At 27.9% G+C, this 11,928-nt stretch overlaps 3 protein-coding genes and 1 non-coding gene across 7 annotated transcripts in view; 2 read left to right on the top strand and 2 right to left on the bottom strand.

Annotated features, from left to right (window-relative positions):
* Nucleotides 1-11,928, top strand: part of LOC149882154 (uncharacterized) — a 145,684-nt gene that overhangs the window by 128,834 nt on the left and 4,922 nt on the right. The gene's annotated exons all lie outside the window — the stretch shown is intronic.
* LOC149882156 (uncharacterized) lies at nucleotides 236-1,233 on the bottom strand. The gene is made up of 2 exons (XM_090065898.1): nucleotides 598-1,233; nucleotides 236-553 (listed from the first exon to the last, which is right to left on the bottom strand). Exons 1-2 carry the CDS (start codon nucleotides 1,231-1,233, stop codon nucleotides 236-238), a joined length of 954 nt encoding a protein of 317 aa, XP_089922024.1.
* On the top strand, nucleotides 3,838-3,909 carry Trnaa-ugc (transfer RNA alanine (anticodon UGC)). The gene has a single exon. It is a non-coding gene; the product is annotated as a tRNA-Ala (tRNA).
* Nucleotides 6,852-11,571, bottom strand: LOC145191374 (lys-63-specific deubiquitinase BRCC36-like). Of its 3 annotated transcripts, none has more exons than XR_016445216.1 (9): nucleotides 11,370-11,571; nucleotides 8,981-9,097; nucleotides 8,291-8,384; nucleotides 8,136-8,218; nucleotides 7,991-8,039; nucleotides 7,635-7,734; nucleotides 7,526-7,557; nucleotides 7,359-7,402; nucleotides 6,852-7,071 (listed from the first exon to the last, which is right to left on the bottom strand). XR_016445216.1 is itself a non-coding variant. In XM_090067526.1 (9 exons), exons 1-9 carry the CDS (start codon nucleotides 11,469-11,471, stop codon nucleotides 6,929-6,931), a joined length of 774 nt encoding a protein of 257 aa, XP_089923652.1. In that variant the 5' UTR covers nucleotides 11,472-11,571; the 3' UTR covers nucleotides 6,852-6,928. The 3 variants fall into 3 exon arrangements, 2 of the variants coding, with proteins under 2 accessions (XP_089923652.1, XP_089923653.1); XM_090067526.1 differs by having other exon boundaries at nucleotides 7,981-8,039; XM_090067527.1 differs by lacking the exons at nucleotides 6,852-7,071; nucleotides 7,359-7,402; nucleotides 7,526-7,557 and having other exon boundaries at nucleotides 7,634-7,734.

Below are 11,928 nucleotides of genomic sequence, written 5' to 3'. Positions count from 1 at the left end.
CGGGCCACTGGTTCATTAAATTCTCCTCCTCAAGCAATGCGTTAACTAAAACTCTTTTATTTCCATTACGAAGAATAACCGGCACCGTTCGAAGCGATATACAGTTCATGACGTGTTTTGAATGTAGTTGGATGTTTGATATATGAGAGTTTTCAATTACCATGTTCTTGGGTTCTTCAGAAATTCTCTCATTTTGACGTTTCCTTTTGTGAAGCAAGCGATTGTGAGTATCTGTTCAGCCGTCAATCCCACACATTCTTGTATTCCTGCATTCCTTTGACAAATGATTAGAGTTTAAGCACCTGAAGCAGAGTTTACATTTCTTGGCTGTTTCCCATCTTTCTTCAACAACTTGATTTTTAAATGTTGGACACTCCCATATTTTATGATCGTTTTTGCAAGCAGCACATTTTTTTATCCAATTTGTTTTCTTTTTTCTTTCATTGTCTGTAAAGTATGAATTTCCTTCAGACGGTTTGCTACCAGTGCCTTTTTTTAAGCCATGAAGAGTCTCTGTTGCTGCCATTTGAAAATCCGCTTCTTCAACAATAAACTTTTTAGAATTTCAACATTTTCGTTTAATCTGTATTCATGCACCCAACGTTTATATCTTATCAACATCATCTCTGGAACCTTTTTTTGCAGTTGGTGGTATAATGTTCCGTTACCAAGTTCTTCAGTTCTATTAGCTTCTTTTAAGTTTATTACTGCCACATCCAACAAGTCGGCGAATTTTTCCAAATCTCTTGGTTGGTTTTCCCTCATAGGTTTGAAGTTGTTCAATTCATCCAAATACATGAGGACCTTTCTCCTCGTTCCGCCATATTTTCTTTCAAGTCTTTCTTTCGCAGCTTCATAGGCAAACGATGAATGCCCAAGTCCTTCAATTGCTTTTAATGCGTCGCCACATAAATATTGACGTAACTGAAGTAATTTATATTCAGCTGTCGCTGGAGCTTGATCGATACATGCGTTGAATGAAGCTTTCCAATTTTCGTAGCTCTTTTTATCGCCATTAAATATTGGTATAGAAACGCGTTTTAGTTGTTTCCATAAATCCTGTCCAATTTTTGCAGTCTTTTCATCTAAATTATTTGTTGTACGCAAACGGCTATGAGTCGATTTGATTGATTCATATTCGCTATTATCTTTTTCTTCGTCCTTTAATTTTCGAATACTCGACCATTGATCACGTTGCTGCTTTTCCGTTGTCCGCATAGGTTCTCGATCCATCCTTTGGTCAAAATTAGATCTTTCACTTCCGTTGCACAATATCCATCTATTTACATGTTCCATCGCTTCCGCCATTTATTCTTTCAATTTCTTGATTGAGTTTTTCTAAATTTTCTTTTGACTCCAGAAACTCGTATTTGTTTGATAAATCAACCATCACCTCGAGAACTTCGTTTTGTGTCTTTGTTAAATGATTAGTAAAATCGGGTAACTCGTTTTTACATGTCGGATCGTCGTCTCCAAGAAGCTGAATAATTTGATGTTTAATTTGCGTAAACGAAGAGTTTAAAATCGTTTTCTTCCTGTTTAATGCTGACAATTCATTTTGGACGGTTAGTTGATCTTCCATTTGATTTGTTAATTTCTGATTTCTTCTTTTTACCATTCTTCCGTTGTGAAGAAACTTCCCTCTGCTACCAACTTTGATCCGAAGGTGATCAAGATTAATACCGATTGCGTATTATATTATTTTTTGAAGATCAACACCGCTTTTGTTACTTTTTAATCAACATATTCTTAATAAATTTTTACTCTATTTATACAGTTTTGATCGGTTAAAAATAGCTTAATTATTTTTATCAATCTTCATAAATGGGCTATATATAGCACTTATGGTAAAGCACCCAAATACCACAACCACGCATGATTAAGATCGGAATGTCCCATAATAAGCTAAGTTACAAAAATAGCGTTAACGTAAATTTCTTCCGATCAAGTAGCACAAAGCTATAAGCTTCCAGTCTCTGTTACTCAACGAGATGGAATCGGCCCTATACAAAATGAAATACTGATAAAAGAGGGTACATCTAGCGGAAAACAAAACATTTTAGTCTGCATAAGTAATTTCAGAAGATGAAAATCACCATCTGCAGATATTTAGACTTGGCTTAACTTTAAAGACAATCTATGAACCCGCAGAGGGTTGCACGAAGTTCGATCCATGAGTAAATGTACTTCTTTCACCTTTACTCGCCAAGTTCGATTAAAAACATTGTGAAAAGAATGTTTAAAACCAAATCGAAGTGCTTTCACTATCTGGTTTCCATGTTTCCTACGATCTGTTCAGCTAAGTCAAAATAAAATGTTTTTGTTGGATCCCAGAAAGCAAAAACAAAGCAGATATGAAGGATTTGAGAAAGGCTTTGATGCATAAGAACTGAATGCATGGTAGAGGTTTAAGCGGATCTGCGAGAACTTCCTGAGTAGCTGGGTATCCGGCATATTGTGATTGCGTTCAGAGTTTTCTAAAAGCACATCACAAACTTAGATTTACTATAATCGGGTATTTTATTGAAATATCATTTATTACATGCACTAAAAAGTGATGAACATGATGGAAGGTTTCACTAAGATATTAGGTTGATGGAAAAGCGATATCTGAGGTTTTTGAGCGAATGCATTTTGACAGACTAGGGTTGGGCGGACCTAGTTGAGCATAGGAGTAAGTTAGGCAACTAAAATATCTCAAAAACTACGCATCAAATGACAAAACATCTAATGGATGAAAGATAGGCATATATAAAGGTAATACAATGCGCATCAAATGGTTGTTGGACCGCGGTCAAGTAAGATACACGGGCACTTTTTTAATTTTGAATAAAAAAAGAAAAAAAATTTTTTTGCTATTTTCTCTTAGATTCTTGAAAAACATATATCTGACAACACCTAAGCGTTGATATTTTACCCATTTATTTGACTTTCGATTATACTTAGCTATTTTCCCCTAAGTATTATAGCTCTTTTTACAACCTAACTTTTGTGTTACCTAGTCTAGTCGGGGTAAGTTGAGCAGGTTTGAAAAAAATTAATTAATAAAATTAATTAATAAAACATTATTGTATACGGAGAAACAAATTTACGCTGGGAAAGCATTTTAAGGTTCAGAAAACACTTTTAAATTAATCATTATTAAATATTCTTAACAATTTAAAATAATTTCTAAACAATTTTTTAAAAAAAATATGTAAATGCGATTTAAAAATATAAAATTTTTGATTCTTTTAAAAATATTTTTACTTATATTGCTTAGTCAATAAAATATATAAATCAAAAGTTCAGAAATAAAAATTTTAACTTACTAACTTTATTTTTACCTTACCTTACATATTTAATATTTTAATATTTTAATATTTCGCATTTTTTGGGATTTATAAGCCATTTTGTGAGCAAAATGTGGTTGGGGTTAGTTGGCACAATGATGGCTAGTTGGAAACATGTGCCAACTTACAACCTTTCGCATTAGCTGTAAATTCACTTAAGTTATATAACACTACAGATCTACAGATATGATAAGTTATAAAAGAAAAGTAGACATGCCTGTAAATTCTAAAAATGTTACAAAAAATGTTGTTGATGCTATTTTTATAGAAAAGTCTATTCGATCGACTTAAGGGCAATGAAAGTTAATGTCAAAAAATATTGTTCGATAAAGGTTATCAAGAATTTTCATAAAAAAGATGCGCCTGAATGCTTATGCGCTTAAATGCTTATGTTGCTAAACATTTCTCTTTTCATATGCTCTTCCAACTTACCCTGAGAGTGTATATGGTGTGCCAACTTATCAAAAAGATCTATTAAAAATTTTTAATTTTTAATTAATATCAAGGGGGTGTAGCTCAGTGGTAGAGCGCTCGCTTTGCATGCGAGAGGCCCGGGGTTCGAAACCCCGCTCCTCCAAAATTTTTTTATTTAATTCAATAGTGATGAGATTTTTTTACTTTATTAAATAAACATCTGAAAATCATTTTAATCACAAGAACTAACAGTATAAACTTTAAAAAAATCATTTAAAGTAATGTAGAGTTTAAAAATTACTTTAACAAAATTACCACATAATAAACAAATATTCTTTTAACATAGACATTCTTTTATCTTTTAACTCATAAAATATGGTGAGTTTTGGCGTTTGCTTTTTTTTTTCTCTCTTTTGGTTTTTAACGATTAAAGTAAAATAATTATTTGTGATAACAATTTTTTTCTGAATTTGAATATAAATTTAGAAATTTATGCTTAACAGTTATACTTTTATTGAATAAGAAATAGGAGTAAAAACCGTTGGTAACACTGTTAAAACTATTTTGACATGAATATAGATTAATAAAATGTGTGCTGTTGACGATCCTTTTGTAACTTCCCGTCATATTAAAGAAAGTTTTACTCCTGACCGTTTCCTCGAGAACAGTACGTAGATGGTTTGTAAACTGGTCGCAAGAAGCCCAAGAAAAGTTCCCCTTTTGAAAAAAAGGTACGTGGTAGCAAATAGTTTTTTTCAAAAATGAATGTATATTGGTTTTCTTCAAAATGGCGAAACATTTCGTGGTCTGATGAGAGGTAAACTGTTTTAATTGGGTCAAGTAGACGTAGGATATATGTAATGAGATAAAAAATAAAAAAAATTTATAGATAAACATAAAGTAGTAAAATATTTTCTTTCTAAAACAAAATGCAGTTAAAGATTGTCTTTTAAACTGCATCAAAATTAGGTTTACTGGCCATCAGTCTGATCCACCATAAGCTTTACATAACCTTGTATATATCAGCCTTTGTCAATTTCCAAAAGTCTTCCAAAGTATTTTCTAAAAATTAACAATTAAGAAGCTGGATGAAAAAATGAAATGTAGCAAAACCCTATTGTGAGATTTAACACAATTATTTAAAGCGATTGATTATTTTTAATTGATATTTATTTTTCATTGTCCTATGAGAAACAAGGGTTGAAAAATTGTCAGTATTAATGCAGCACCTTGAATTTTACGCACAATATAATGAAGCTATGATATAATGAAAACAAAAATTTTAATGGAATTCAAAGTAGAAATTTAAAAAATTTCCCTCTTATATTTGTATAGGTTTTATTTAGACCCACCACCAATTAAAACTTCAGTGTTGACTAAAAACAAATAATTGATGAAAAACATTTGGATTTTGCAACTTTTCCTTGTACTTTTAAAACTTTTCTTGTTTTTTATTATTATTACATTTGCTGAAAAAAGAAAATTTCACAAAACTTGTTGTACTAATTAAAAAATAAACAACTTAGATATATGTATGAATGCATGTATGTATGTATGTATGTATGTATGTATGTATGTATGTATGTATGTATGTATGTATGTATGTATGTATGTATGTATGTATGTATGTATGTATGTATGTATGTATGTATGTATGTATGTATGTATGTATGTATGTATGTATGTATGTATGTATGTATGTATGTATGTATGTATGTATGTATGTATGTATGTATGTATGTACCTGAAATATACACCAATTATATTACACAGAAAATGAATCATAAAAATTAGAAAAGATTAAGTAAAACATTAAGTTCATTTTCAAGTAAAAACCGAAAACAAAAAGATAAACATAGCAACAAGACAACTGGTTTAGCATATTTTCATGTAAAACTTTCAAACTAGAAAATGATTTTTGTTTTGCTTGAAACAGCTACAAAATCTTTAAAAATCTAAAATTTCATGTAAAATAAAATGTAAATTCGACCACATGGTTTCACCCGACAAAAAAAAAATCTTTAATACGCCTATAGACTAAATTGCTCAAAGTGCCGTTAACTATGATCGCTCTTTTTAGTCGTGTTAGGGGCGACGCCGGAAGTTTATAAAAAACCTCGGATTTCCTAATCGTACCACAAATCACAAATGGTACAAGTGGGTAATAACAATTATCGAAGTGTACTAGACTGAACATAACTGAAAAAGTTGTGCTTAGAGATCAGTTTGTTTATTTTTAAAGATATTCTCCTTTTTCAGAAAAGATAAAATCCGTTATAATCCATAACGTCGTAAGAAAATAATATTTTAATTTTTAACAACTTTTGCCTGGTAATGTTCATTTAAGTGAATTGTTTGCCAAAAAAAAGTTATGGTCAAAAGAAGTGTTTAGTGGTACAACCGAACACTGGTAAAAGTCAGACATGCCTTAAATCACCCGAGTACTATTTGTTGTTTTTTTTTTGTTTTGTTTTTAAGACAAACGGAGATCAGGATCTACATTTTGTTAAACATTGAGAATAGCGGGGTTTTTTTTTTTATTGAAGATTGAGAATATCGGGGAGTTTTTCATTATACTTTAAAGCAAGATCTAAAAAATGTCTTTTGTAAAAAATTTTTATATATTAACGTATCTATTTCCTTTTTGCGTGCGGATACTTAATTAATTAGGCTAACATTGTGAAAGAAGATAACAACATAAAATAATACTGCTTTAAACGTTGTTTTTTTTTATATATGTTATATTTCTATATTGAGAACATAAATCTTTATCAGAGTTTTATCAAATCTTTATCAAATTCTATATTGAGAACATAAATCTTTATCAGAACTATTGTTGAAGATTTACATGAATCAACTTTTATTTCATTTTATTACAACTTTTTTGTTGGATAAATAAAAAAATGCAGTTTTTTTTGCTCTTTTTTCTCATATAGTTTTTTTTCTTTGCTCTTTGTTATCATAAAATTTTTTTTTCTTTGCTCTTTGTTATCATATAGTTTTTTTTTTCATCGCATCCATTTTTTTATTTTAGCTTTTAACCCTCGACACACCTTATGAACTTACGCTTGTGAATTATTATTGAAAAAGGAAAAAGAAAAACAATATTGAAAAATCGTATAATAAAACAAATTCATGTTAAATTTACAGGAAAAGTGGTTGAAGAAGCATGGCTGAAAGTATTAATTCTGTGTAGGATCATCAACTTTAGATGCTCTCATTAGCTCTTTTAGCCTTGATTTGCTCTTTGCTAAGCGAGATTCCATCATTTGGAATATTGGCGTGCAAACTATTTCAATAATTTTCGTGACAGCTTGTGTGTAGACTTAAAAAAGTAAAAATTCAAAAAACAAAAAAAATAATAAACTAATATTTAGATAAAATTATGATATAATGACTAAATAGAAGATTCGTCACAAAATTCAACTTTCCTTCTACTGTTAAAACATGGTCGGTGACATTGAGCACCAGAATGAAGATGAGCAACAGGCCCTTCAATTTCTTTGCAATTCAACTTAAGCAGCGTTATAGCTTGCTCTTTTTCACAAGATAGAAAAGTGTTCTTAACAATGAGTGAAAGTAAATTGAAAATGTAAAAAAAAGGACTTGTACCTGCCGAATTTTGAACAGCTGTCAAGACATCTTGCTCAGCATAACTATGAGCAAATACAAAAAGTTTTGTAAATTATTTTATCTGAAACATGAGACTAAACTTTTTTTTTTCAAAATATTTTTAATTCAAAAATTATAATATATAATTTATAATAAGTTTTCTTTACCTTAACGTTTGTTGGTAGGCAGATATTTCTTCCTAATAAGATTTAAAAAGTATATCTAATATTGAAGATATCAAAAAATGACAATATCAAAAGGTAGCCATAAGTTTACCTGCAGCAGTATTTGGGGTAATTTAGTCAGCTCTTGCAAGCATGCATTGCTCATCTTTTTACTAGATACTATCTCTTGCTCTATCTCCAAGTGATCATAACTAAGTTATCATAACAAGTGATCATAACTAATTAGGATTTTGATTATAAAGAAATTTAGAAAATGTGTAAGAAGAACTTCTTGTAATAACACCATTAGAATTTCATATTCATCTATATAAAAATAACTGTCGATAAAATTTCAGGAACTTAAAGCACTTTTTTTTAAATGGATTTTAAAAAAGAAAAAAAAATCTTGAGATAAAGAAATGATAAGATGAGTGCTTTTTTCTAATCTCAAAATCTACCTGCCATTACCTTCTGCTTTAACAGCTTGGAAACATGTAACACGAACTTCACCCATTTTCTAAAAGAATTTTAACAATGAATGAAAAAAAACAAACAAACAAATACAAACAAAAGAAGCTATTTTAAGTCTATTTCTGTGGAATATTTTAATTACCGATTGATCTTGGTTGAAACATGAAATTATAAGACCAATAAAATCTTTATCCATTAACTGGTAAGTATGCTGCGTTTGCACATCTAATAAAAAATATTCATTGAAATTTAAGTCAATAAAAGCATAGCTAGAGAAATTCTTAATTCATATCTTACCAACATGGGATGGCCACACTGTAATATGAGGATGGGAATGATACCATCCAATTATTCTCATAGGTTGCTTCAATCGTGTTAGTTCACCCAACTTGTGCACAATAATTAAGAAAACATTACATTGGGTAAAAAACAGTATAACTTTGTTGAGTTTAAATTCAGATGTTAAATAAGTTTATAGAACTTACTGAAACTTACTGTACACATTGCTATAAAACAATCTATTTTTAGATAAATTATAGATATTTAATATTTACATTAATTATGTAACATTACTTAATATCAAGGTTTAAACAGAAGAATTAACTCTATTTAAAATAGCAATCACACAAGTAATATGAATTAAAAATCCCTGTGTAAGTAGCAAAACACTGATGTTATAAAAGTTAAATAATTATTAGGATTTAAAATTATTATGTTGAGTCTTTTTTGTGTTATTTTTATTAAGGTTATTGTAGCTATTATATTTTAATTTAAATAAGAAAAGCAGTTTAATATTTTAGAGGTTTATAAGTACTTTTGCACTTTATATTATATATAAAGTGCAAAAGTACTTTATATATTTATTTAATTTACACAGTAACAGTAGTAAGTTAGCAGCATTCACTGAAATAATAGTTTTCTTTTTTTTTTTTTGTTTGTTGCTTTGTTTAAAGCTATAGGTTTATCACTCAGCATTGAAAAGGATATTTCTGCTGTGATGGCAGCATTACATAACTGTTCTGGAGAAATTTCAACACGATCTTTTCTCTTATCTAACCTTTGCAACATAATTAATGAATGAACATGTGAAATATCATCTTCTATCTAAAAAATTAAAAAGCTTTTTTATGTTTTTTTAAGCAAAATTTTATTTAAATGATCATGTTAAAAAATAAGTTCTATCATATAGCACCATTAAGAGAACTTTTTTTTACATATGTAATGCTTTTTTATAAATATGATTCTACAAGTCATTCTATAAAGTGGGCCAAGACATTTAATACAACTAAATTTTTCCAACACCATTTCTTAGCCTGTACTTTGCTATTGTATATATTTGCCACACCACACATAAATAACATTTAAAAAATTATGGAACTTATATCCAAATCCAGGAGAATATCAATATAATAAACCTCCAATATAAGAAACTCTAAAATAACTTTCTATATAACCAACCATTTTATATGAACTTTCTATATATGACCTGCTTTTTGTTTCCCTTCAGAACTCATTCTTTTGAAATCTTACTGTATATTTATATTTTCCTGTACAAATACATTTTTTTTTAATGATCAATTTATGCAAAAGAAGAACCATTAAAAGAAATAAATTTTCTTATGCCAAAAATGTATTTTAATTTAAACTACTAAACTTAAATCAAAAGCCTATTATGTTGTATTAACTATGTGTGCTGCACTTTTACAAAACTTCTCAAACTTCATATACTTTTTTTTGGTGGCCACTTATAACACATAATATTTTTAATTAGAGTTAAGTTTATGACCAGCATTACATGTGAATTTTTACTGATATTAGCCAAGTACAGCATAATTTTCTGAATCATGTGTTAAAATTCACACTGATTTTGATATCTTTTAAGAATTTTTCATTCTTAGAGAACCTCCTGTTACAAATGAAACTTAAAGCTCCTTTTGAAATTTAAACTAGATTGTTACAAGCAATAGTCATTTAGTCAAAAAAAGACATTTAGTCAAAAAAAAATTTAAAAGGAAATTACAGATCTTTCTCATAAAAAAATATTTGCTTTTTATTACTTATGAGAAAGATTTGTTTATATTTATTTTAATATATGAAATATCATCTTTACTTACATAAATTAGAATCAATTATCACGTTCAAACCTTTATACTAATAAGAACTTATTTCAAATGCATAAAAAAATCACTAAAAAAAGTGCAAATTCAGTGCAAAGTGCAAAGTATTTTTAACTTAATACTTTTTGATTCTAAGCTCACAATATTTTATTTTAGTGAGCATTTTTATGCTAAATTTTTATACATTAAAACTTCATTTTTTAAACAATTAGAAACTTGTTATGCATGTTAATAAGTATCACGAAAAAATGAGAGAAAAAATTTTGTCATCTAAAATGTTTTGTTTTATTTTCCAAGCAAATACATGCCTCTATTTATAACTATCCATAATTGAAAGCAAGTCTTAAAAAGCCATGATAAGTATTTGTGGTGAATACTTTTTTCAAAGACAAAAAAGCACTATCAAATTAGGTAGCAAAAATTCTCAAGTTAAAGTGGCATATTATGTTTAAAAGAATTGAATAGAAAAAGAAAAAAAAAAGATTATTCTATGTAAGAATTTTTTCAATTCTTCAGATAAATCTTCAAACTTCATATTTGTGAAGAATAACTGTGAATTAAAAGAATAACTAGTGCTCTACTGAAGTCTGGCTACAGATTTCTTATCATATTGATACATATTAAGAGAATCTAAAAGTGAAGGAAGTAAATAAACTGATTTGCTTAAAACTGATAAACTTTAAATGCCTATCAAAACTAACAATAAAATTATTAAATACAATTTTAAATTAAGCTTAATTTTAAAATTAAATTAAAACAAAAGTCTTTATACTGCAAAAGTCTCAATAGTAAAGAATGTCCGGATCTAAAATAAAATACAAATGCCCTTTGATTTCCATTTGTACAAGCTCTGGAATTTCATTCTATACATATTTCTAAAAACTAGTTAAAAAAACACTATATAAAATTGTTTAGTAACACCATCTTATCTTGTTTGGGTGATTTGCTAACAATTTTTACATTTAATCCCCCCCCCCCCCAATTTTTCCTTACTAAATGTATGCTGGCCAAAAAAAAGGAAATAAAATGTCTAGCATGCAATATATATATATATATATATATATATATATATATATATATATATATATATATATATATATATATATATATATATATATATATATATATATATATAAAATAACATTTAATTTGAATCCCTAACCACCTTGACTCTTGTATGCAATATACAATTTAGTGTATTATGTAATTTAAAAAAAAAATCTTTCATTTATTGCAATTAAAATAAACAGTGAAGATACTTGTCCTATTAGCAATCCCATGATTTCTTCTCTTTCATTGGTCAAAGCATGAGCCATACAAACATGCAAAGCATCTGATTCAATCATTACTTTTTTAACCATTCTAATATTTATTATTAAAACAAATACATAAATATGCTTTTTAAAATCTAAGGAATGCTACTCACAATGGAATTTGATCAAAAAAACCTTATTCTTCTTCTTTTTTTTTTTTTTTTTTTTTTTCAATTTTAACAATATTAGACATACATAAATCTAAACTAATGAACATTTTATTAGTTATTTTTAAAACAAAATACAATTAAATAAAAATTAAAATGTATTTTCAGAAAGAAAGAAAAGATAAAATTTTGTCAATAAATTTGCTTGCATGCATTGAAATCAAAGCTATTCTTATTAAAAATAAAAATGAATTTTACATTATGTAGAACATATATGCATAACAAAATATATTTCTACAAACTGCTTTTTTTAAATCTAAATTAAAAACTTATATATATATATATATATATATATATATATATATATATATATATATATATATATATATATATATATA

The sequence above is a fragment of the Hydra viridissima genome, unplaced genomic scaffold (assembly GCF_058129835.1).
Source record: "Hydra viridissima isolate aposymbiotic clone 2 unplaced genomic scaffold, HvirCarnegie_v1 scaffold_11, whole genome shotgun sequence".
Classification (NCBI taxonomy): domain Eukaryota; kingdom Metazoa; phylum Cnidaria; class Hydrozoa; order Anthoathecata; family Hydridae; genus Hydra; species Hydra viridissima.
Note: the sequence above shows the minus strand (reverse complement) of the source record. Positions and strands in the feature narration are given on the sequence as shown.

What these genes read in the sequence shown, in the direction of transcription:
- LOC149882156 (XM_090065898.1), bottom strand. Translation starts at nt 1,233, where the DNA reads ATGGATCGAGAACCTATGCGGACAACGGAAAAGCAGCAACGTGATCAA. An exon ending in TGATAAGATATAAACGTTGG is followed by an intron (nt 554 to 597) that starts GTGCATGAATAC and finishes AATTCTAAAAAG; the next exon opens with TTTATTGTTGAAGAAGCGGA.
- LOC145191374 (XM_090067526.1), bottom strand. Translation starts at nt 11,471, where the DNA reads ATGGTTAAAAAAGTAATGATTGAATCAGATGCTTTGCATGTTTGTATG. An exon ending in GTTTCAACCAAGATCAATCG is followed by an intron (nt 8,040 to 8,135) that starts GTAATTAAAATA and finishes AAATTCTTTTAG; the next exon opens with AAAATGGGTGAAGTTCGTGT. An exon ending in AAAGCAGAAGGTAATGGCAG is followed by an intron (nt 7,735 to 7,980) that starts GTAGATTTTGAG and finishes ATGATAACTTAG; the next exon opens with TTATGATCACTTGGAGATAG.